This window comes from Electrophorus electricus, chromosome 5 (genome assembly GCF_041902795.1).
Source record: "Electrophorus electricus isolate QZ-2024a chromosome 5, ASM4190279v1, whole genome shotgun sequence".
Classification (NCBI taxonomy): Eukaryota; Metazoa; Chordata; class Actinopteri; order Gymnotiformes; family Gymnotidae; genus Electrophorus; species Electrophorus electricus.
The window spans coordinates 4,052,810-4,078,191 of NC_137501.1; the positions used below are offsets into that span (position 1 = coordinate 4,052,810).

Here is a 25,382-nt window from a genome sequence, read left to right on the forward strand (position 1 = left end):
ATTGTTCCACAAATGTGAAATCATATATTCTGATCTTCCTACACCCCATTAACTATTTCTTGTTCATTTTTAAAGCATAGTATGGTACCCCAGCATGCTGTCCGGCAGGGTCATGGTAGCTCAACAGTCACTCACGTCAAGTCCGATTTATTTATACACAACAGGCCTTGTCACAAGGCACCTTTACAGATGTCTAGGTCTGATTACTGACCAAACGAGACCCTGTAGATGCTCAATACATTCCCAGAACTGTCAGCACTGTCTCAGACCCCATCCATGCAAAGCCAGTCTGGTCTGCGTCCATATGGAAAGTGATTCCTCTCCCACTGCCCCGCAGGATTTTAAATGGTTATCCTTCATTTTGAAATGTCTCTGGAAAACAGAAATATTGCACTGCTATTTCACCTTTGCATATGCCCAACTGAATCCATCTGCTATTTATCTACAAATAGCTAATATTTCTCTCAACATTTTGTAAAGCCACTTTTTAATAATGTATCTTCTATTAAAAACAAAATATATACCTGTACTACACTTTACACTTCTGAAAACAATGAAAGCCAAAATTGATTTAAATCAATTTGATTTTATTACTGATTATCTTAGTGTCACATTAATCAGTGTTCTTCATTCAGTGTGATTATATGTACTAATGTCTTGTGAACTATACAGAACTCATTTTACTGCTTTGTATATGTTTACACCTCAGGCAAATTGAGTTATGTTTCATTATACTGTTCACCTATGTATAGATATGATTTCGATAAAGTTGAAATAAAATTTTGAATAGAAGTAAATGGAATTGTTAGCAATCACATATAAGTCATCATTGGGACTGCATGTCCATGAAACCAGGGTTGATGACATAGTTGCCTTACGTTTCTCCACCTAAAAGAGTGAGTACCATACAAAACCAGGTGTTACAAAAGTCACAGAAGCACTAATGAAGAGTCTGGCCTCCACTGTTCGACTCCATGCTGTAAAAAGACTGTGTGTGTGCGCGTGAATCAGTGTGTGCTACTGTCTGTTCTCTCTCTTTTAATAAACACTATCTCTGTTTCTCTCTAGGTCAACATGTAAGACCAAAGTGCTTCCAGAGCCTCTACCCTGGATGTGTCTTCACAAGTCATTAACAATGTGGTCATGGAACAAATTGTGGTTTTGGTTTTTACGGGGGGATTAAGCTGAATCTGTCAGTTGGCATGGACATGGAGCGCAGTGGCCCTTAAAACAAACTAGTTTCTAAACTAGTTGAAACTAGTTTCCACGGATGTGCTAAAGATACAGGAGACTATTAGCAGTAAGAGCCTGGTGTCTTTTGTGTAAATTACTGCAGTAAACATATTGTACTTTTCTAGATGGGTTTGGTTTTTTTTGGTTTTTTTTAAATTAATGTATTTTTTATCTCATTTGAGATTTAATGGGGGGAAAATCTGTTACATACAAAGGATGGGAACTAACAGCTGTGAGAAAAAGGCTGAGAACCTTCTGGGATCACTTTTATTTCTTCATGGATAGCTCCTAAAATAAGATCTGATGTTTACCAAAGTAATAGTAATATTGAATAGTTCTACTTAATGAAAAGCACACATCACTTGTACAATCCAGAATTTTAAATGAACTAAAAAATGCTTTAAACAATAAAGGTAAAATTTTAAAAAGTATGTGAACTACTTTGCAGTGGTTTGGGGGTATTTTTCTACAATGCCTTAGCCATTCTAAAATGCAATTCCTCTTTGTTTTCTCCTGTTTTTTTTATACCTATGTTCTAATCACTATTATCTAGTAGGATTACACCCTCTGCCAATTTTTACGTTAAATAAACATCCAGTCAGTCACCTGCAGCACCGCCTGATGCAACCTGGAGTTCACTAGTCCCTAAAGTCATCTTGCTTCTGAGGGAATAGAGCTGCCCACACCACCACACCCACTCCACAATACTTCACAGTCAAGATAAGGTTTTGGTGCTGATATGCAATGCTGTGTTTTCTTCTGTAACGCTGCACACATTTAGCAAAAAGTTCAGGATTTATCTAACACAAGAAATATGTCTAGTAGTGGCATGGAACATTCATGCGACCTTAGCAAGCTTGAGATGGGCAGGAGTGCTTCGTAGATCAGTGGTGTCCCTTCCCATAAATGCCGCTCTTCTTCAGTGCTCATTCTCATGAATGGTGGTGTAAAGTCCAAGACAGGCCTGCAGCTCCTTTGCTGACACCTTACAGTTCTTTGGCATTTGTTTGATTCAATGGAGTGGCCTGGCACAGACTGAGGTACTAAATTCTTCAATTTATAAACTGACTGTGGATTAATGGAGGTCCAATTCTTTAGAAATCCCATTTTGGGCAGGCTGATCTTCAGAGAGTCTTCTTCTAAGGTCCTCAGAAATCACTTTTGATTAGATTATATTGATTAGACCATATTTTCTTCTTCTTCTTCTTCTTCTTCTTCTTCTTCTTCTTATTATTATTATTATTATTATTATTATTATTATTATTATGACCAAGATCATTTTTTAAAAGCTAGAGTTGGAAAAATCCAAATCACTTCGTAGTGTTTCCTATGTCTCCTAAGAACAACACGATCTTCTGTACAATGTTCATGCCATACACATGACCCAGGGGTCACCTTAATCAGCTCTGCTTAAAAACACACATATTCCCTCATAGTCTCTGCTCGTTCTCAAGCATAGAAGTCAGACATTATCATTAATGGACTTGCTCGAGTGTGCAAGGCCATCTTCTCAGAATGTAAACATATCAGTGGGCCCAGTCAAGACAGATTTAAACAAAGTGTGTTGCTGTGAAGAAGACCTCCAGGAGATCCCAGCAGGCTTCTACAACAGCACCCTTCTGCAGCCACCCAGGGCTGGGTAGGGGCCTTGAGTCCAGGTCCTTCGTGGTAACAAAGTGTGAGGGATGAGTGCAGAACCTTGTCTGTCCACCTCGGGTTCTCTGTCACTTGTTTGACAGTTCTACAGCACGCCATCGCGTGGACTTCGTAAGACACCCACTTCAAGGGAGAGTGCTGGATTTCTTCAGACATGGCAGCAGACGCTGGATATAAGTTATCACAAGGCTGTGCCTTCAGCAAATTCAGAGTTTTGGCTTGTTCCACTGACACAGCAGAGTTTCCTTGCTCTGAAATTCAGGCCAACTGGGAAACTAAATATTTCTAGGTTCCTTTTTGCACGGTGGCTACGGAGAGCATCTAGGCAGCCATATGTCATATCAACTCAATTTGAAACAGAGACCCAAATACATTTGCAGGTTGTGTGTCTGTGCATTTGTACATGCACACCTTTTCTTATATTGCTGTTGGAAGGCAGATGGGCTGTCGTCCCACGCAGCTCTGTGAGTTTCTGCATGCTGAGTAATTGCATTTAATGTTTCCGAGCAGGAGGTGTGTGTCATGGGTACTTCTCTCCATGTTTCACCTGACACTTTCCCTGAGCTGTTTCCCAGGCTGATAGCACAGAACTGTGGTTATTATTGTCACATTCTGCCTCCACCACAGAAAAACTTGTCGGCCTGCTGAACAGAGGGAAGACTTTGATATATGAGGAGTTACAGACTGGAGCAGTGTTTGCTGGGGATGATTCAGAGATGCAGCGTTGGGCCTCTGTCCAACTGGTGATGAGATCAGTGCTCCTCATAGTTTTAAACACATGTACACCTGTGTGTGTGTGTGTGTGTGTGTGTGTGTGTGTGTGTGTGTGTGTGTGTGTGTGTGTGTGTGTGTGTGTGTGTTCTGTAGTTGGTGCTAATGATGGTGTGCATAAAGGAAAAGATCTGTAGTTGTAAACATTAGTAAAGGGTAACATATATGGTTTCACAACCTACTAAGTCCCACTGCATAGTTATTTACAATGTTGCTCTTCTAGAATAGCCACATCTTTCTATGGTGTGGAGTGTTTTGATTATAAAATGTACAGCTGCCTGACAATGTGAAGTTTGTATTCATCCAGCTAACAACTGGTATTATACATCATCATAATAACATAATTGAGTATTGTGATCATCATATAAGCTGAAGGGACCTGATATTGTTGCATAGCTGAGTAACCAGACAGTTAGAAAAATAACTGAGATTAATTTATTATAAACAATGTTACTGTGCAGATACTGATAAATAATGTGTCATACTGATCTCTCTCTGTCTCTGTCTCTCTCTCTCTCTCTCTCTTTCTCTCTTTGCTCTGTCCCTGCCACATATGGACGTTCTGAAAACCCCTCTCTCTAGCAGTGCACTGTGGGTTGAGCTCTTGGAGTTTTAACACGTGTTTAGTTTGGAAGGCTCTCAGAGGCCTGGGAATGGGAACAGAGGTGAGTTGGCAGACAATAGATCCTGTGCTAGCCAGAAAAGCATCATATCCGTCAACTATCATGAAACACCGCAAAGAACATGAAGGATCAGCTCCTGAGGCTTATAGCCTCAAAGCCATAAAAAAGGGCGGTGGAATAATCAGGTCATGCTGGTCAGCACCTGTGAGGTCACTGGGAAGCTTTGCATCAAAAATGTAAGTCTCAGTGTTTCCCTTCCTCATCAGTATTGAATTGATGTCTATTTTACCAATAAAATATAATAATAATAATAATAATAATAATAACCTGATAAAAAGCTGGATATGGGAAAACACTAAATGTCATTTATACTTTTACAAGACGTTATTTCATGCTTCTTATATCTGAATCAAATCTTGATTTTATAAATATTAATTTATACTATGTAGTCAAATGCATCTCAGGTTAGCCAGTTTCAAATTCATCTGCTATTTAGTTCAATTTGCAATTGCTATTTATATGATCTGACAACAAACTTCCTGTATCGATGCTCTTTTCTTGTTGCATTATATGTCAAATGATTTTTTTGTATGGTCTTTTTAGTTTTCCTATTGTCACAGGAGGATGATAACTTTGCTACTTTGAGGTGCTTCCTGCACAGTTCCTTTCGTGATGTGAAGAGATGAGGAGGGGACATTGTACTCAAAGGAGGCTTGGAGAGGAAGATTTTTGAAACTTCTGTAACATCTGTCTTAAATGTATCTCAGACCACCTCCTGAAGGGATATAAACGATCATACTTAAACCTGTTTTAAATGCATCCCACATATGCTTCCATTTGCTTTAAGTAAATAATTCCTCTGCAGATCTAATGCTGATACCAAAGTCACATGAAATGGCCAAGTGTAAACAGGGTTAAAGGGTACAAGGTTAAAGGTTACAAGACGCTTTAGGAAGATATGCAATGCATTAGACATTAACCTGTGCCAACTACCCTCTAAAACAAAGCATTATGTACCATTTCTCACAATATTCAACTAATGTAGAGATTTCAAAGTCACAATAATATTAGTCTGTGAATGTAGAAACTCTGAGCAGATCTTTCCTCTCTTTGCCTTGTGCTCGCTGGTAACACCTCACATCGGGGGTTGAAAAGGTGCGTAGAAAATGACCCACCCAGGACTTGCCATAACAACACTCTGGCTTATAGCAAACTCATTGCACTCATCGAAAAGAAAAAAAAAAAGTATAATTAACAAACATTGAAAGGGTAATGAATCAAACTTTGAAGAGAATATCTAGGGTCACTTTTTAGCTTTTTATTCCCACAAATACATTTATGGAAGGGAGAGATATTCTTAATATTCACACTCTACATTTACTTTGAGATGTACTCTGCAGCAAGCATAATATATGGCATCTGGTTTATAACCAATTGCACAGTGAATTAACACTAAGCTAGGGTCAGGTCAGCAGCTTGACTGCAAATGGCATCTTAATCACTGAGGCAACAAAACTATGAAGCCGTAGCTTATGTGCACAAAGCATAGCTCTCAGCATGCAGACTGGGACAGTCAGTTTTATGGAGCACAGCTGGTTCTCATCAGCATCCCAGCTATCTGGTCTCCATGGCTACAAAAGATTCAATTCCTCTAAAATGCAGGTTAAATTTAGCTTCATCCTTTGAAGTACAAAGAGAATGAGATATTAATTGTTGGGGGGCTTGAAACCATTATCTTCCTTGAATAATTTTTTATTTGATTAATTTATCTACTGTATCGTTGCTCCTAGGCGTTGCGCCCTTACAGTTTAATCTAACATACGTGAAGGATGATTAGAACAGTGTATCTCATATTACACCTTTGAGAAATATGAATTTAGATAATAGATTTTTTTCTTGTGTGTTTACTGATAATAAGTGTTTGGTTGACTATAGTGGAAGTTATTTCAGTATTCAGTATTTAGAACTAGGTTGGCCTGATGGAGTTGCTTTAGTGAATATATATGGTTAGTATGTCCTGAAATCCGGAATCATGACATAATTGGACATATCATTTCCAGCTATTTTGTTACATGGTACATTTGTGGTGGACTCAACTTTTTGTAGTTACATCTTTCTTTTCAATTGTGTAATTGCTTCAAAACCAATAAACTCAAAATTATTTTTTCTTGAAACACTACATTATTATGCTATTATGTGAGCTCTCTATTGGACTAACATGTAAATATGGGTTTTGACTGAGTTATGTTAGGGCTTCCTTAGGAGAACATCATGGCACCATCTGAGGACTGTGATCCAATGGCCCAGTGCTAATACTAACATTAACATTAGAATTCCAGACTACACTTCTTAGAAGTTTCCAGAGATTGTTTACACCCAGCTAACAGCTCCCTTTTCCCCAGTTTCGGGCTGCAGCATTATTTAGCTCTGCCCAGGCAGCTGAGGAGTGGTCTGAATAGTAACTGAAGACTCTGAAGAACCTAGGACCTAGGTCTCCTAAAGATAATCCCATAATGCCTTGCCTTTGGAGTAACAAGTTGCTTTGAAAATGTGTTGTAGTGTATGACACCTGACATTTCAGCTCTTGCTAATTAGACAACACAATGCCATGCTATAAAAGTCCTAGATTCTAATTACTTGAACCTTAAAAGTTAGTCTCTGATTCCAAGTTTCTGCATCAGGCACACATATAAACACCTCATGTAAACTGTAAACAATAAAATGATGGATTGGATTATTTATTTAATCTAAAAAGATTAAATTATGAGGTAAGAAGTTCTGGGGTATGAACCGTAAAACAGTTAATTACAATTTAAGTGTTTGTTCATGTATTTTTTAAATGAATCTAAAATTTTTAATTACTACTTTTTGCAACTTCATGCAACGTAAGGTTTTGGAGTTCTTATAAAAAATATATATATATATATATATATATAGAGAGAGAGAGAGAGAGAGAGAGAGAGAGAGATACACACACACACACACACACACACACACACACACACACACACACACACACACACACACACACACACACACACACACACACAGCTGACTGTGATTCAGCTCTAAAATACATATAAAGTGAATGTTATCTGTCTTTCTACTGTCCCCTTCAAATGAGTCTGTTTATTTGGTTAGATTCCATTATTAAACTTAAATCCATGGATCTAGATTAACTTCAAATAACAAATGTAAGGTCCTTCTCAGTTAAGAATGATTCATTATTAAGTAATTTATTATGATCTACATGTTCAAATACAGAAATGAAGGCATATTGAAGTGTTAAGGTTGAGCCTGGCTCATACTTCAGTCCAAAAATACAGCCACATTTGCTTTATGTGGTCAATAATAGGCAGTTAGGATTCTGCAGTTGTCTCAGCTGTAATGGAATCAGCCCTGCTCCTAAAAAAAGAAACCCCATAAACTAGCAGAGGAAAATTATGTCAGGGTCTCTGGGAGATGCACAACACATCAGTCATGGTAGCAGCAGTCCTGGACAAAGACAATGAGGCAGAGACTGATCACGCACTGCCGTGCGTTTCACGTGTGGCGTGCCGTTCAGCGCAGTTCTGGTCAGTGCTGACTGTGTTGTTTTATCTGCCTAGAGGGGCCAGGGCCCTCCTGCAAACGTGGAGAAAATGCCAGTTATCTGTCCGGAGATAAAGATCCCTACAGAACGAGCCGTGCACAAGAATCTGCAAGCTGCATGCAGGTTAATGAAAGAAGCGGGTGTACGGGTGCAGAGCGGAAGCACGAGGCAGTTTAGACAGAGAGCTGAGGGATGGATGCATTTAACTGATGTGCAGCTCAGTTCTCAGAGTGACAATGAGCAAACGACAGCAGTGCCTTGGCCTGTATTCGGGTGGATTGGTGGGGTGGTGGGAGAGTAATTGAGTCAACCCTAGATTTCATTGTTGCAAAAAGAGCATTAAAAAGATTATTTAGAAAGAAAGATACATGCATACAGAACACACTTTACTAAATATTGCTCATGCAAATCGAGAAAAGGAAGAACTTGGTAAATGTATCTATGTGCAGCCAGGATTCAGGAGCGTGTAGAGGGGCTTGGCTACTCCCTGGAGTCTAGCCTGGGTCTCATTTACATCCTGCCAAGTGTTCGGGCCCCATCACCGATGGTCGGCCACGTCGGTGAAGTGGGAATGACGCCTTCTGAAATCAGCCTTCCTGTTCTTCACATCCTCTTTGGGTATCTGTAGACAAGCAAAAAAATATGAGCAACAAGAACTAAAAAAGTGGTTCTTGTAGATGTAAATTATCACCAAAGTAAATTAAATAAAATTGAGTTTGGAAGTGCTCTGATGCTTCTTCTATAAGCTCTATGTCAGTAATACACTTTGAGGGGTTCACACAAGTTGACTACTCAAGTCTTCCTAAGGCACAACAGCCAATGTAATTGATGACTTAGCAGTAATCACGAGATGCTCAGTGTGCAGATATCTTTATCTGTTTCCTGTTCAGAATGAGGAACAACTCTATGAGGATTAACTTTAGCATGATGCATCTGTGTACTTTCCAGCTCCTGGGAAAAGGTGACTACTTAAGACAACTTGCCAGTTGTCTGAATTTTATTTCATTTTTATTTATTACTCATATGGTAGCATGACTCTTAGGATGAAAAGAAACATTAGAAACATAACAGTAAATGCAAAAACTCCCTCATCTGCTTTGCAATTAAAGATTACCATTCATGTGACATCATTTGATGTACTGCAGAAAGATTTTTTTTTAATTACAGAATGCCAGTTGTATCAAGTCATTGCCAACAAGAACCATACTATTCACTGAGAGTTTGCATAACAATTCGACTCTTGCCAAAGGAAATATACTCACCTGTGAGCTGAACTCATGATCTGAGTCAAATAAAGCTCTAAACATTCTTTAACCGCAGATATTTACTTCAAACTTTATATATTGCACATCGTGTACTTTGTTCTATGTTGTAATATGTGGAGGAAGGTGATCTAATGCATGTGTAGAATTCAGGTCCCTGAAATCAGATATAAATGTAAATTAATGAAAGTCCCTCCCTCACTCTGATATCTAGATTTGTCATGGTAAGTCCATTTTTCTTTTTTCATCGTTTTATCTGTGCAGTAATCCTTCTTCACCTATATCACCAAAATAATACCCACCGAGTTCTCAAGGTGAAACTGTCTTTTGCCGATAGGATGGAGCTACATTGGGGTTTGGTGCCTATATGTGAGCTCTGGTGAGCTTTACACTGAGCAGGGAGGCAAATCACCCTGGAAATGTCTGGGATGAGCATTGAAAATCAGTGTGTGCTGTCTGCAAGAATCAGAGCAAAACAAGCCTTGGAAACAGGCCTCCTGTGAGTGAAACACTTTTTCCACACTTTTTTTTAAAGTGTGTGGGTGAGGTAACAATGTGGTTTCCAAATTAGGCTCTTTAAGCCTTGAGCTGTTCTCTTAAATTAGTATTGCTCACAACCTGTCAATTTCACTCGATTGATTACAGTATTATGACATATTCAAGAAGGTGATGATTTGCACGTAAGGAAGCACCATTTCCTTACTCTCATCAGAAAAACAAAAATCGTAATTAATCCCCTCAGCCAAATAAACATATAAATGGCAATGCCTGCTTCACCAAATAACAAAAAAACAAAAAAACAAAAGTCCAAGCACAGCACCAAACCAAGCACTAATGACCATCTCCCTCTTCTGGCCAACACAGCAACAACACTCCTCTTCTCCGTTACAAACACAGTCTCCTCAAGGAGCCAACACAGACAAACGTGTATCTCAGCGGCGGAGTGACGCACTGCCGTGGACAGTAGGAAAGCCTGCACTACTCACATTTCATCGTAGTTAGGTCAGTGGAAAGGTAGGGCAGCTTGCCACTCTGTGTTTGACAGTCTTGTTTCTCTGTAGAAGACAAAGTGCTAAACGAAGAAATAAGTAGCCCGGTATTTGTCACAGCAACAACAGCAAAAATAATAGTAGGAGTAAAGTTGAAACTGAAGAAAAAGGTCGAGAATATATATATATATATATATATATATATATATATATATATATATATATATATATATATATATATATATATATATATATATGCATGCATGCACCATTGATTTTGGAGTGTCCTTGACCTCATACTCTTTTTTTTAAGAGATACTGGGACATCTGGGATTCCGTTGTTGTGCTCCAGTCCCGCAAATCAAATTATTCAGTGAATTACTACAAAGTTAGGCTTTTTAAAAAACAAGCAGCCGACAATGGATATCGCAGTAGGCTACACTAAACACTTACTGCGTCCATGAATGTTCCAAAATGTTTATATGTTGACTTGTGTAATTACTTTTCTTTGCCTCGACATGCGGTGATATCAGTCTTTTGGTTCTGCTTCACTATGTTTGTGCCTTTAAAAGACAAAGAAATGGTCGCTTATAAGTTTCACTGATCAGTTAATTGTTTCATAAGACTACTCACCAATTGGAGATTAAAGTCAGCCTGCTATCATTCACTTTTAAAATTTATTAATCAAATGTAGAACCACAATGGTATGTCAGAGCAATATACTACATATAAAATAAAAATGAATTGCTTATCATCATTTCACCACGTTTCGCGGAACGTTTCTAATGACGCCACGCTGTTACCAAGACAGTCTGCTTCTGTGCGAAAATAAAGTGTCCCGGATGAGGTTGAGTCACTCGTGCTGACGTCATTCGTGCTCTGAAAATGGCCGAGTCAGAAGAAGAGGTGGACGTCTTGGTGCAGAGAGTTGTCAAAGATATCACTAACGCCTTTAAGAGGAATCCTAATATGTGTGTACCTTTCGTTTAATTGCAACTCAACACCTTTATGCTTCACGGTGTTTCAGGTCCACGCGTGAAAATGTGCAGTTGCCGCTTGTTAACAGTGCAAACTATTTATTTGAGCTAACCAGCTAAGATGGCTAATAGCCGGGCAGGTGTGGGTAACGTTAGTAGATGCTGCACAAAACCTGGCAAACGCATAAAAAAAACTATTAACCACTCCTACTTTGTGCAAAATTGAACTTACTTTAAAGTACTTAACCAGCAAATTAACAAGCTTTCTGTGTTTCGTGCTGTTGTATTAGCTGGATAAGATCTTGGATGTCTCTGCTTGCTAACCTACGCCTGTGTGTAACTAGGATGCTGACTGAGGTTGAACAGTTATAATGTAGGTTAGGCAGCGAACTGAATTTAAACTAACATTTAATGTTACTCAGGTGGATTTATGTTGTCAGTTAATCATCTAGCGTCTTGTTTTGATGTTGGATACCGATAGCATGTTGATGTTCGGTTGTTTTGGGCTTCGCAGTCCAGGACTAATGTCTGGTTACATCATACCGGTAACGATGAAATATGGATGGATACTTTTAACCGGTTAAATTGCATTGCTTTTACACAGTGAAACCGATTTTCTAGGTTTTCTAGGTTTAACATTGCACTTATCCAGAAGCAGAACTCTCCAGGTGTTTATTTTAAAGGTGTTTATTTTGAAACACCATCCCAAATGTTGCATCGCAGTCTTCAGTTAACTTGCGTCATTCTAGTTAACTCCGCTGCCAGCCTAGGTATGCGGTTGCCTATCGTCACAGTGCGGCATAGGTTAGGCTTTGTTTTTTGTTCTGTTTTGTTTTCTTAGACACCAGCCCTTTTGTTTTTATGCTTCTCTATTGTTTTTGGTGTAGAGATGAGATTGGGCTCATACAGTGCCCCGAGGCCCGCTACAACAGAAGCCCCATCGTCTTGGTTGAGAATAAACTAGGAGTGGAGAGCTGGTGTGTCAAGTTCCTGCTGCCATACGTGCACAACAAGCTACTGTTGTACCGTCAGCGCAAGCAGTGGCAGGACAGGGAAGGTAAGGCCGTTTCTCACACGAGTCTCAGATTCCACTGCGTTGCGAGAAGGACAGAAGAGAAGCTGTGAAGTGGGTAGACTGAAGATGCACGAGATTGAGCTCAGTGGGGTGTTTGCTTCCCACTGCGTTGGTCATGTGCAGGAGTTGCCCGTGCATGCTAACACTAATGATGGTGAGAGCAAATGATCGAAGCTTTGGCCATATTTAAAAACGTCCTCTCTCCCCTTCAGTGCTGGTGGACATCACTTGCACGCTACTGCTGCTAAATCCAGACTTCACTACTGCTTGGAATGTCAGGTACAAAGTTTGGTGTATATACTCAAATTGTTTGTTTAAAAAACCCTTTGATAAACAGTCTCCTCAGTATATTTATAAGAGAGCAAACTGTTCAGATCCTGATGGATAACCTGGTCTATTTCCTTGAATAATTTAGTTTTTCTAGTTTTTGTGATGACTGATTTATTATTTTTTATTGTTTATCTGGATGTAATGGCTGAGTCACTGGTGGCTTTTTGTTGAACATCGATTAATAATCATAAAAATATATATCCTCAAATTGATTACATTGTCCATTAGGTGGCGCTATAGTCAGTACTCAGCAACTGTGACTCAAGACTGCTACATTCCCCTCAGTTATTGAATCTTCATGAGGCATTTTGTTCTGATACATTTCATTTGTAGAAAGGAGCTGCTTCAGCATGGTGTGCTGAATCCAGAGAAAGACCTCTATTTGGGAAAACTGGCACTGACCAAGTATCCCAAGAGCCCAGAGACATGGATACACAGGTCAGGCTGCTTGTGATTCTTTATCTTTGAAAAGAAAAAAAGTCTGACCTATTAGTGCAGCTACATGGTAGCAGACTTAAAATGATAGCTAGATGTAATGGTTGCTTTCGAGAAAAACAGTTAAATGCAGTGGCATGAATACTGCGTCCTACACTCAGTTAAAGCATCTACAACAAGTTGGACAGATTGTTTCTCTCTATGTACTCTTAAATGATGACAGTTCAGCAGGCCTTTAAAAAATGGCAATGAAGTTCCCCAGTCACACGTGTTGGCCCACAGGCCTGCCACATTAAGAGCATTAGAATACACTTTTAGCCTGTCAGATCAGGTGCTCAGGGCTCGCATAGGCCCTAGGAGTATGAGGAAGACAAGCGTTCCCTTCCTTATTTAACAGGCCTCTAGTTCAAATGTGTTGCTTCATGTGTTTCTATAAAGGATCTTTTTAGTTTTAGTTAGCATTTCTTTAGTGTACTATTGGCCTCATGGTTTAGTTAACGTGCTACACACCAGAATGTGCCCTTTAATCGAATATACCGGCATGTAACAATGTGACAAAAGACCTGCGATGCAGACACTTGCTCTTTAGCTCTGGCTCGATCGGTTTCCTGGTTTTGCAGGAGGTGGGTACTACAGAGGCTGCACAGGGAGTGCTGCCCGTCTCCATCGGACCAGAAGGAGCAGAGGGGCCAGGCCGAGGCGTGGGCCAACGGCAATGGCCCGGGTCACGGCGAGCGCCTGCAGAGGGCCCTGCACGAGGAGCTGAGGGTGTGCGCGGACGCCGCCAGCCGCTACCCCAGCAACTACAATGCCTGGTCTCACCGCATCTGGGTGCTGCAGCACATGTCTCAAGGCAGCGTGAAGGTAGGCTGAGGTCCCGCCCGTGGAGCCTCGGGTCCCTCACAGTGAGTTGGTTTTATGAGCAAACAGCGTGTCTGCTTCTCAGATTAGATTTGGCACGGCAGGACGCGGATTAGAATGGGCGTGAAGGGAACCGCTTTATTGCACCTAATGATGATCATTTGTAAATCAAGGCAGGAGGTGTTTTGAAAATGTGTTCTTAGCAGTGCTTCATATTGTTAGCATTCCCCTGTTTAGGGTTGGTTTTTTTTTGTTTTTGTTTGTTTTTTTAATCACAAAATATGAAAATGACACCTTTAGTGAAAATAATCCCTATTTTAAGACAGCATGTCAAATCCGTTTTGATTTTGTGACCTTATTACTGTCTATTCTTGATGTCTGGCTCTTACCAGCCTCCCCTTGGGGCCTCTGAGTGATGCTCTGCTTTGAGCCGCAGTGTTTTATCGCTGTGGAAATAAGTGACAAGGAGGTAGTCTGGAGAGCTTGTTAGATCTCTGGGCTCACAGAGTCTCAGCATTTTTGATGTGTCCTTTTCAGCTCTTAATGGGATTCCGGATGAGGCAGATGTACTGAACACAATCCGAGCCCCAGGGCCCAGCCAAACAAGAGGGGGCTGGTGGGTTTTAATGGTCCGAAACGGATTTGGATGCAACGTTACCATTCTACCTCTGTTTTAGGGCTGATGGGTTAACAAGGAGGACAGGAATCCTGCTGTCGTGTAATTCTTTAGGGGAAACGTCTTAATAAAAACCTTTTATCGCCATTTAGAATTCGATTTGTTCATCCAGATGATTTACATGAAATTATGCATGAATTTACCCACTGATTTCTGCATGGTGCTCTCGAGCTTCCTGTCTTTCCAGCTCAGTTTGCTTCTGAAGCACAACTGATCTGAAGTGTAGAGAACCCCAACAGCATCTGTCCTCGTGCACACGCACCCGCCCTTTTCTCTCGGTCCCGCTGGTCATCAGGTCGCCTGTGCCGTCCCTCTGCTGCAGGTCCTTCATGACGAGCTGTCCTCCACGAGGCTCTGGGTGTCCATGCACGTGTCTGACCACAGTGGCTTCCACTATCGGCAGTTCCTGCTCAAGGCCTTGCTGGGTGAGCTGGGCCAGGCCCACAATGGGTCCCAGACTGAGAGCCTCCACCCCCCGCTGGATCCCCGACCAGCGGCACAGTCTAACGGAGAGGCCGGGGCCTGTGAGGCGGGCCTGACGGACGACCCCCATGCTGACACCATTCCTCAGCTCTTCCGTGAGGAGATGGAGCTCTGCACTGACCTCATCGAATCGTACCCCGGCCACGAGACACTCTGGTGCCACAGGTGAGAGTCCTGAAGGCCTCGTCATAGACCTGGTACTTGGACCTAGACTGACATCCCAGTGCATGAGTAACACCACACTAACATCATTTCAAGGGTGTGTCATTGCACATCCAGTTTGCTACTTCTTTTAACTGCCTGAAAGCTTTAGCAGCCTCTTAAGATAATGCAGCCAGTTGCTCTGTGTGGTTTAGAGTCATTAGTGCTCTCATTAGTTAATGTTTACCACACAGCACATTTAGACTGGTTATATAGCTAATTTATCTAACTCTATACCTAGGCCACACCCTTTTTGGCCATATGGACTGTATTTTATGCAGATGTTCTAGCCCAGTTTAGTGTTGTAATATGCAAATTAATATGCAGTAATATGTAGGTCAATGTAGAATAAAGTGGGGTTTCTTTTTAATGTATATATATTTTTTGACACTGTCTAATTATAATTATCCATTTTGACAATGTCTAATTATAATTATCAAAGATTGCAGGGCCCAATATTTTTTAAAATTGTAAGTCAGGTAAATTTCTGAAGCAAAATTAGTATGGAAAATGGTAGTAAATAAAGTAAAATGTTCTCTCTAGATGTGAAGGAGTGTAGTGTGGTAGCCTGTTCCAGTTGTGGCTATGCCTCACCCAGCTGTATGGGAACCTAGCAAGTACGATTAGTGTTTCAGCATCAGCAGCTAAAACCCCACTGGAGTCTCATTAATGGCTGTATCCTGCTCTGACATGTTAGCTAGAGCTGTGTTCAGTGACTCTCTGTGACTGTAAATATCCATCTGGATTGGAGATCAGGTAGGGTGTTGTGCGTTCAGTTGTACGTTCGGCTGTGTGCTAATTGAAGCCGCTCCGTCGGCGCTGGCCTTGCCGTGCACCGTGAGTAGTGTGACTTTGTCTCCAGTAAGCTGTCCTTGGCCTCATGGACTTGCGTGATGTGTTTATAGTGCAGCGTTTGAGTTTGATGGATGATCAAGGCCTGCAGAGCAATAGCTTACTGAAGAGAATTCTCTCTCTCTCTCTCCCTCTCTCTCTCCCTGGCCACGTCTGTCTCTCGGGGCTTAGGAGGACAGCAGCAGCAGCTCAGCGAATGTTGTTTACACCTCCTCAGCTTGTGTTGCCATCATAAGGAGTACCATGCCAACAGGAGGGTCTCATTTACTGTTATGTTCCCACTGTTATGGTGTGGCTAAGTGTTCCTTCTCTCATTAATGGAGTCTTTAGAATGGCACCTATGCCCTATGGTATTTGGTTAAAGCATGGCAGGTAAAGGTGTTCCAACGTCTGTAATTAGGTTGTCCTGAGCAGACGTCATCACTACTAAATAACCTGAATAATACACCTTTGCATATACACATTTATATATCCATCATATCTCATATCCCCAGAGATCGAGGCCACACCTTTACCAATTTGCGATGTGTAATCCCAGCGTGTTTCCCCCAACAGACGGCACGTGTTCTATCTGTGGGACCGCTGGCAGAAACTCAGTCAGGGGACAGGGTCCTTGTCCCCAGCTGTTACCGACAGCAACGCCCTCCTCAGCGAGGTTCGAGACCCGTGCGATGAGCTCCAGGCCTCCCGGGCCATGGACATCGACTGCGTACAGGATGGCAGCAAACACGGAGGCTACACGCAGGACACGAAACGTCTGAAGCGCGGGCCCGTCTCTCCGTGGCCCGGACTGCTCTCTGAGCATGCCTTCATCTCGCAGGTCCTCGGCACCCGCTCCACCCCGGAGCAGGGCCGCTTCGCCAGAGCCTACAGGAAGTGGTTGGACTCCGTCATAGGTCAGTAGTGTGAGAAATGCCTCCTCCCCCCAGAGGTGGGCGAGCCACGATAGGCCATCTTAGTTCGGGCACCACTCATTTATGTCCCTGCCCGCTGAAAATGGTTTGGACTCCAGTTGGACAGAGAAGCTCATTGAGTGAATTCCCCTTCATGATGAAAACCACTAGCAAGCCTTGGCAGAGTACAGTTCTGCTCTAGCTGACGTGCTACGCCCACTTTAGTTCAGGTACTTGATATCTCAGGTCTGTTCCGAAATGTCGTTATTTACGACTTTTTATACCATTTATCTTTGTAATCTTCTGGTGGTTTTGTTTTGGTTTTTTTCCTTTTCCTGTTCCACGACTGCAGGATGTGCACACGTCTTCGGTTTTAGATCTTCTGTCAAAGGACTTTGGTGCACACCTGAGAGTTTATGCAGCCCAAAGTGATCCTGACCCACTTTCTCTTTTTTTTTTTTTTTTTTTTTTTTTTTCCTTCTTTTTTTATGTTTAATCAAGAGCAGACAGGGCTTGGGTGCCTGTCTGCAGCTCCTCTTTTGAGCTTTTGTACTGACGAATACAAATCTCTGAGCGTTTTTGCTCAGACTCAGCAATGTGAGCACAATCAAGGGTTTTTAAACGACTCGAAGTCTGTCTAGCAGGTCAAGCCATTTCTAAGTGAGACTATTAATACGTTTGTGTGTAGCTAATAAACATGCAGTGGAAACGGGCAGTGCTTGCGAGGTTTTTAAGGGTTTATTTCCCGGTTCCTCATCTGCCCCTGCATGAATGGAGCCCGAGCTTCTCACATTTAACTTTAATCTCGGTGAAGCACATGGCATTCTCATCGCATGCTAAAAACAGTTCATCCGGACAGAAACACCAAATGCTGTCTAATGAATGTCAGTGTTTAAGCACAAACAGCGATTTTGTTCATTTTGTTTGTTTGTTTGTTTGTTTGTTTTAATACTCTTTTACAAAGGTCTCACACAAGCATGGCTTTTCCTTATGAAGGGGAATTTCAGCATTTGTGGTAGTGCGCGCCTCGTGTGCGTGTGAAATTGTTACTTTATTAGAATCCAGTACAAGCTACCTAGTTAAAGTCTAACACTCGCTAAATGGTGCTCATTTTTTCGACGCCCGTGAAACAAGGCTTTAACGTGCCTGGGTTGACATGCTGCTTAACTTTAAACGATACTTTTGAACTAAGTTTATGCAAAACACACAAAAAAAAAATAACTTTTGTATCCTGATCTAAAATTCATGGTAGCTTTACTTGTCATGATTTATTATGTTTAAGGACATTCATAGTTGAGCCAGCCCTCTTTCAGTACTGACCTGTAGTAATAACTCTTCACATTGAACTTTAACAGTAGCAGAAGTAATAGCACGTTTCTCAAGGTCTGTTTGTTAGAAACACACAAGCAATATGACCTCATCAATCTTATGGATTACGTCGCTTCTAGATTCACTTTATTATAGTTTTACTGCATATATAAATTTACTTTGTGGAAAAAGTAGTGATTTAGTGTCCCAAAAAAAAAAAAAAAAAAGTCCTTCAGCGTATTTGGAAATTTTTGAACACCAGTTGCTTAGACTGTTTTAGCATATTTATAGGCAGAAAATGATATTTATTGGAAAATTCCTACTGTTGTTATGCTTTAGTTGAGGTCTGGATTCTCGAGCTGTGTTGGGGAGGGGGGGAGACCTGGCCCTTAGAGCTATGATGTTTTTAATCTTGATTTAATAAAAGTTGTACCATATCTTATATTTGCGCAGTTGCACAGAGAAGATGCACATTAGTGTTTCACCTTCCCATCTTTGTGCAGTGATCAGATGACTTTTTCTAGAGCTCTTGCAGTTTGGCTTCTTATGCCACATTGCCCTGATGTGAAGGAGTAATATGGGGTGTTGGGTTACTAGTCTGTACTTGGCAATAAAAGCCATTCTTCACACACACACACACACACACACACACACATTCACTGCACAGTTAAACATATTGAAATGTTGACTGCTTTGTATCTGTTATTTGCTGGCAAAAGGAACATCATTCCGTGTGTCATCACCTTCGTCACGTGTCGAACTTTCACGTAATGAACACATCATAGTGTTTTGGTTCTGTCTTCCTCATCACTGTTGTGTGCATCAGCCCTATAATGGTAATGCTGGAACAGACATACGTTACGGTTTGACAGCTGATGTATATCAAAGCCCTTAACGAAGGGTGGCTTTAAAAATACATCATCCCTCATTAATCTAAACTCCAGATGTTTGATATTAGTAACTCCTGTATAGTTCCATTACATCAAACTGAGACGTTACATGTTCACCTAAAAAAAACAACTTCGTTGCATCTTACTTGAAGCCATCGTTTTTGTTTCTGATTTAAGAGAGCTGCCGTTGCTGTTACTTCCGTTGGAATCAAACATGTCTCTGTGAGTTGTCTCCTGCTTTCCTGGTCCAAACTGGCACAAAGGGAGCACACGCTCACTCCTAGCTTAATCTTTCCATGCAATTCTGTTGCTTTTTTGTATTCTTGCTATAAAGGTTCTGCCACTGTACCAGCCGACTACTCAGTGAAGTCTGCAAACCGACCAGAGCTGTCATGTAGTCTTGTGTTCAGATGAAAGCTTCCGTTTCTGAGAATGAGGTCTTTATTATTATTATTATTATTATTATTATTATTATTATTATTATTATTTTAGGGCTTCCATATTAACTTTAATCTATTATCCTCCGTTTTGGAAGATCTAACTTTTAACAGGTTGAAGTGTGTTTTTCTGTTGTCTTTTTAAAAAAATCAAAAATATTTAATTTGTATTGCAACATGGTTTATCTTCTTGCATCATATTGTCTGGATTGAATGTGCTTAGACAAACAACATATGAAGAACGGAAATGTACTGTTGCATCTATGCAGATACATTCTTATCAATTTCATCAAGCTTTGATAAGAAATGTTTTTCTGTTGTGTATTTTTAGGTAAGTTTGCATAAGGTACTGTTTTGTTTTGTTTTTCTTTAATCAGCCACAATAACTAACAAATCTAGCATCTCACCAATGTGTTCTGTATTTATTTGTAGAAAGACTCATATTCACATTTGTCAGATGCCTACAACATAAAATAAAATTTCTTTGGAAAAAGAATTTTAAGCTTTTTAATAGCTTCTGGATCAAAATAGGAAGGTGGGTTTTCGAGTGATATCGAACATTTTTGATGGGACCACGAGTTAAAGTAATAATGCTAAAGACATGTATGATTAAATGTTTTGGGTACCTGATACAGCATTTTGTACCCAATATCTAGATTATTGTATTGTGTACAAATATAGCGTTTTCTCACTCGCCTGGAATTGGGTAGGCCTTTATTAATTGTTTGCTCACTTCTGCAAGTTTCTGTTCAGGCCTGATGGAAATGCGAGAAGACTATAGTGACTCATATCATTTTACCAAGCGCGAATTGGCGTGAAACCCAAACAAAGCGAGCTAAACGCGAAGCGGCAGTACCCAAAGTTTAGCCGAACACAGAACAGCAGCGTATCATTCAGAACCGGGGCCGCGTTCGGTACGGTTCGGTACCGAGCCTCTGATGTCACGGTGGCGATGTGGGAGGAGTCACGTTCGCAGACCGACAGGCAGCGACGGAAGATGGTGGAAGCAGGCGGAGCGGGTGGTCCGTTACATTACTGAAATCCTGCCCGTTCAACACAGGTGAGAGATTATTGTAGCACTGGCGCAAAGCCTTCCACACCAACAACCCTGCGCCCCAAAACAGCTGTTTGTGTCCGCGAGCCTGTTCAGTGCTGCGGGGAGGAACCTCTTGCGATGAGGACAAATCTCGCCAGTTTGGTGTGCATATGGATTACTTCAGAGGCGATTCTTCATTAGTGGTTGATGGCGCTGGTGAATCTGTCAGTGACTGCATCTTGTACCTGCGTCGACGAAGGTAAACGAGGGTGCTTGATCGACAAGCATATGAGCATTTCTGCTACGCCCACTTAATTTATTTTGAATCAGATCCGCGATGCAGATGAGATCTGGGCCCGAATGGCCAATCTGTATAACCTTAACTTTCTAACATGGATTTTTATTTAGGGGAAAAAAAAAAAAAAGCGACGCTAGTCAGTAGGGTGGAAGATTGAGGCAAACTTGACATCTGACAAACTCCCAGCTGTGCGAGTGTTCTGCGTAGACGGGCTACTGCTTGAGCATCTGTGTTGGTGTGAGAGAGACTGCGCGAAATCCTTCATGGCTACATCCACCCTCATATTTCCTGATTACATTATTAGAAAGCGACATTAAGCCGTTGGCACGCCACAAGTGATCGGTAGGTGCGGCATGTCTATTTCCCACCGCGATGTCTACCTATGCGTCGCAGTGGTCCATAGGGCTTGGTACTTGTGCGCTGCTGTTCGTCGGCTGTTGTTTGGTATGGCGTCCGTACAGTACGGTAGCGGTGTGTGTAATCTGAATGTGCTTTTTTTTTGTGCAAAATCCTGCCCTGTTCCGCTGTGAGACATCGGGTGCTGTGGAGATTGGGGAAACAGAAAGTAGAGTAACCATTATAGGTGATAAACTGGGAATCCTCCTAATTCTTGAGGAGAATTTCGTTACACTGATGTGCTTTCTATAATTCGACTTGGTATGGAGCTTGGTCTTCACGCCCGCGTTGGTGCTGCGTGCAGGTAGATTACACTGCGCTACGAAGATCGCCTTCACTAATGGCACGGATGATTTGACTGGGGTGGTTTTTGAACGAGAGTCGAGTGTGAAATCGGCCACGTATGTTTCTGTTCTCGGACCATGAACATTCCGTATACCTGTTTTGTAATTCTTGTATCCTGTCAGCCTGTGTATTGCAGATGAAGGTGTAAGGATAGCCCTTAGTTTGACCCACCCTTTGCAAATATGAACGAATTCGCTGCTGAGCCTAACACAAACACAATATTGCTCAGTCACTCGTGAAAATAACAATATGGGTGGATTTTTGTGTTTTGTCTTTGACGAACGATGCTTAATTGTTTCTTAACAGTTTTTTTTCTGTTTACTTGTTACTGAAATCACAAAATAAGTTAATCTTAGAAGTAGGTGAATGACAGTATGTTCGGAGCTATGCTAAATTGTCCACCCTTGAGTTAGGCTTGTACGATTTTCATATCTTACTGCAGTCATATCAGGGACATAGGGCTTTGAGGGGAATGTTATGGTGCATTACACACACAACTGCATTATGAGAGGAACAGAGGGTGATGAAAATGACCAAAAGTTGATGTCAGGGTGGTCAGGTAGTAATGTGTGGGTATGACTGACAACACTGAAAAATATAACCCCAGTATGGAGTCTGTGCCCTTGGGTTATGTACAGTATAACCAAAGACTATACCCAACAAATGATTAATCTGTATCAAATGATTGATACAGGATTGATGATTGATTGATTCAATTACCTAATATCAATAAGGTCATTAGTAACATTCAAATAAGTATTGAACTCAGTATTAAAGAGGTAATGGTCACTGTCTGTGGAGAGTTATCCCTGTCATGTGACTTTCTGTAATCATGTTTAGACTTCAAGGCAAAAAAAAACCAAAAACCCAAAAAACAGATCAATAAATCAATCTAGGCAATGATTAAATAGGACTAAACAAGTGTGAATATTGTTCATCCCAATGGACTTCATGTGGTTGGTAAAATACAAACAATTAGGAGAAAAGACCTGACATCTTGAGAAACATTTCCAAGAGTACTTACAAACAATTTGGAAAGTAGAAATGCTACATAATTTATAGTTGCTCACCCTATATTGACTTAATGTAAATACAACTGGTCTATAGGAAACATGAACAGCATGTTGCTGATGCTAGAATGGAACAGTGCATTCTCATCTAGAAAATCAGTCTTTCTTTCAGTGGTCACAACTATAATACCAATGCATTTTTTGCCATTACCTTTCGAGACAGTGTGGGGAATTAAATCCCAAACACCGTGCAGCCTTTTGACAAAACCCGCTGGGGCTGATTTCTGAACGTACCTAAGATTTTTTTAACTAAACCGCATGATCAATGGTCGTCTTCCACCAGGTCCTTTTTTACCCAGTCACTGAGTTCCATCTTTGTGTAGCCTTTGGAGAAATCAAAATAGAAAATCCTCCTCTGCGCATGTTTGCATTCCACCTCGATTTCTCCTGTGCACATTCATGGGCTGGAGTCGTAGAAGACGCAGAGGAGCCACTTGACACGAGCTGTCTCAAAAGCAGGACGTGTGTAGAGGCTGCAAGCTCCGTGCTCAGCAGCATGACATCTCTAGGGGTGGGATCAAAGGGTGATCCTCAACCAAATTTCCCATGAGGGAGGATTTTTGGCGTGACCGTTGTCTTCCCACCATCACGTGTTTTTAAATTAGCGCTTTGACTAGAGACTGGTGAGTGTGACAAAGCCTTTGCTCCCTGCAGAAAGTCTTTCCAGGCAGATAAGCAAGGATGTGGGAATAAGAAAGCTCCATCCCACCCCTCCTGGCTTTTTAACCTGCAGCCACTTGGCCTAGCAGTGATAACCAATCTGGTACTGGAGGAGACTGTGAAGTGGGAGCTTTGCAGCTCATCTCACATCAAGCGTAACATTTCTTTTGGGGTTGTGGGTGGGTGGGTGTCTTCCCACCGCCACCTGAAAAAGTCTTCTTTTAAATAGTGTCATACATTTTCACAGCTTTTGCGCACACATGGCTTGAACATGCACTGATAACATTTTGAAGGGGTTATTTGCATGGGACAAAGCTATTTGTACGGTTCACAGAGAGGTCAAGCACGCTGAACAATGGAGACAGCTTCCATTTAAGGGACGTATGTATTTGTTAAGATGTCAAAACATGAAATAACTGCCCATGGAGATTTTGTTTTTTTTCACCATTTTAATGGAATATGTTTAAAATATATTTGTTATCTTAGCATTTGGAACAGTATTAATCTTTATTTTTGTAGTCATTTATATAAGTGGAACACTGTCTTACTCTGAGTCTGTTCCCTGCCAGTGTGCATAAAAAAGTTCATTTGTAAATCATGCGTCATTAGTCTGAAAAATACAGTAGTGAAACTGTGGGTGGAACAATCATTTGGCTGAGCTAAAATTTCACATGTATCGGACACTTTCTGGCAAAGCGTCTTTGTCACTTTTCACATTATGTAGTATTAATCACAAATAAACATGCCGAGTAGTAGAGCAGCAGCCCATCATTAAAAATATAATGAGGTGTGCCGCTCAGAAATGAAAGCTTCAGGCCATATGAATTTTTAAGTGTGGGATGGCGTATTGTGGCTGGCCACCCCAATATGAAACCACAGAGGTCAAATGGCTGCAGTTCAAAAATATTCGAGGCTTTGTGCAGGGCTTGCACTGCTTTCCGGTTATTTATTATTTGTTTTGTACGGCCTCGGTTTCTGTGAGGGGAAACTATTGGCCAAATGGCTCCGTGACTCCAATTTGTTACTGTGGTGGTTTCACCTTATCAAAGTGAACCTACTATTACTAAACCAAGGCGAAATGAGCACAGTGTCGAACATTAGCAAAAGTCACTTAGAGGCCTTGCCTATATTACCTGAACAACAGGCTGGAAAGAGGGCAGTCACGATTTGAGGAGTTTAAGGAACTAGAATCTGCCATTGCTTCCGAGCCATGGAAATGGGCAGCGGTAGCTCAGTGGTTAAGGTACTTGACTTGTAATCGGAAGGTTGCCCCACCACTGCCAAGTTGCCTCTGCTGGGCCCCTGAGCAAGACCCTTAACCCTCAATTAATCAAGTTGTACTCAGTCATAGCTGTAAGTTGCTTTGGATAAAAGTGTCAGCTAAATTTCCATAAATGGAAATGGAGCCATTTGCCTGACTTCTATGTCTGTGCGCAAACCTCCCTAGGACGGTAGTCTCGTGAAGCGCCTGGTTGTTCTTCATCTGGGCAGACAAATGGTTTTAAACGTTAGTGAAACTAGGTTACACAGCGACAGCGTGGCACACGAGGGGGAACGGAGAACGAGGATGGGAGCCTTGGCATGCCGTCTGTAGACCAGGTGTGATGTTTACAATGGAAATATGTTAGGATTAGGGAAATGGGATCTGATTTGAGACCAGTGTGTGAAACATCTGGAACGGAGGCATTAAAATCCGAGCTTCTGAACCCAGTTCTCGGGGACACCCCCACCCCGGTCACAGCGGAACCAGGTAACCGAGGATTGGTGAGCAGGCATGTGGAATGGCTGGGGTAATCCGCACGGACTGGATCATGACATGCATCACTACACTGATCTGCTTGCCTCCAGTAAGATGGGATGTAGATGTAAATATGTTACGTCTCTGGATGCGAGCACTTTCCAGTGACTGTAAATGTAAGACGACATGTTTCAGTAGGATGCTCACAGCCGCTCTTTGCCTCCAGAGAAATCAGAACATCCTTCTGGAAGAGTTTGAGTATCTCGCCCCTGCGAGGCCTGTTTTGGTGAGGTGT

At 41.5% G+C, this 25,382-nt stretch overlaps 2 protein-coding genes and 1 pseudogene across 7 annotated transcripts in view; 2 read left to right on the plus strand and 1 right to left on the minus strand.

Moving 5' to 3' along the window:
- Nucleotides 1-7,498: 7,498 nt before the first annotated feature.
- LOC145657948 (uncharacterized) lies at nt 7,499-10,998 on the minus strand (annotated as a pseudogene). The gene is made up of 6 exons (XR_014123897.1): nt 10,917-10,998; nt 10,760-10,793; nt 10,580-10,689; nt 9,440-9,528; nt 9,234-9,294; nt 7,499-8,497 (listed from the first exon to the last, which is right to left on the minus strand). The product of XR_014123897.1 is annotated as an uncharacterized LOC145657948 (transcript).
- Nucleotides 10,999-11,005: 7 nt separating this feature from the next.
- ptar1 (protein prenyltransferase alpha subunit repeat containing 1) lies at nt 11,006-20,034 on the plus strand. 2 transcript variants are annotated; one of them, XM_081715078.1, is made up of 8 exons: nt 11,006-11,097; nt 11,991-12,160; nt 12,391-12,457; nt 12,842-12,946; nt 13,564-13,807; nt 14,803-15,128; nt 16,572-16,912; nt 19,442-20,034. In XM_081715078.1, the coding sequence occupies exons 1-8, from the start codon at nt 11,012-11,014 to the stop codon at nt 19,519-19,521; spliced, it is 1,419 nt and encodes a 472-aa protein (XP_081571204.1). In that variant the 5' UTR covers nt 11,006-11,011; the 3' UTR covers nt 19,522-20,034. The 2 variants fall into 2 exon arrangements, with proteins under 2 accessions (XP_081571204.1, XP_026862083.2); XM_027006282.3 differs by lacking the exons at nt 16,572-16,912; nt 19,442-20,034 and adding an exon at nt 16,188-16,565 and having other exon boundaries at nt 11,010-11,097.
- A 419-nt stretch (nt 20,035-20,453) lies between these two features.
- The window catches only part of apba1a (amyloid beta (A4) precursor protein-binding, family A, member 1a), a 35,240-nt gene continuing 30,311 nt past the window's right edge, over nt 20,454-25,382 (plus strand). For 3 of the 4 annotated variants that reach the window (XM_035529530.2, XM_081715081.1, XM_081715082.1), the window contains exon 1: nt 20,454-20,604. The gene's annotated coding sequence lies outside the window, so the exon portion shown is untranslated. The other variant, XM_035529532.2, reaches the window with a different exon arrangement.

Excerpts from the sequence above, each read along its gene's own strand:
- ptar1 (XM_081715078.1), top strand. The coding sequence starts at position 11,012 with ATGGCCGAGTCAGAAGAAGAGGTGGACGTCTTGGTGCAGAGAGTTGTC. Across the intron at positions 12,458-12,841 it reads ACTACTGCTTGGAATGTCAG|AAAGGAGCTGCTTCAGCATG; the intron begins GTACAAAGTTTG and ends TTTCATTTGTAG. Across the intron at positions 16,913-19,441 it reads GTGGTTGGACTCCGTCATAG|GTTCTGCCACTGTACCAGCC; the intron begins GTCAGTAGTGTG and ends CTTGCTATAAAG.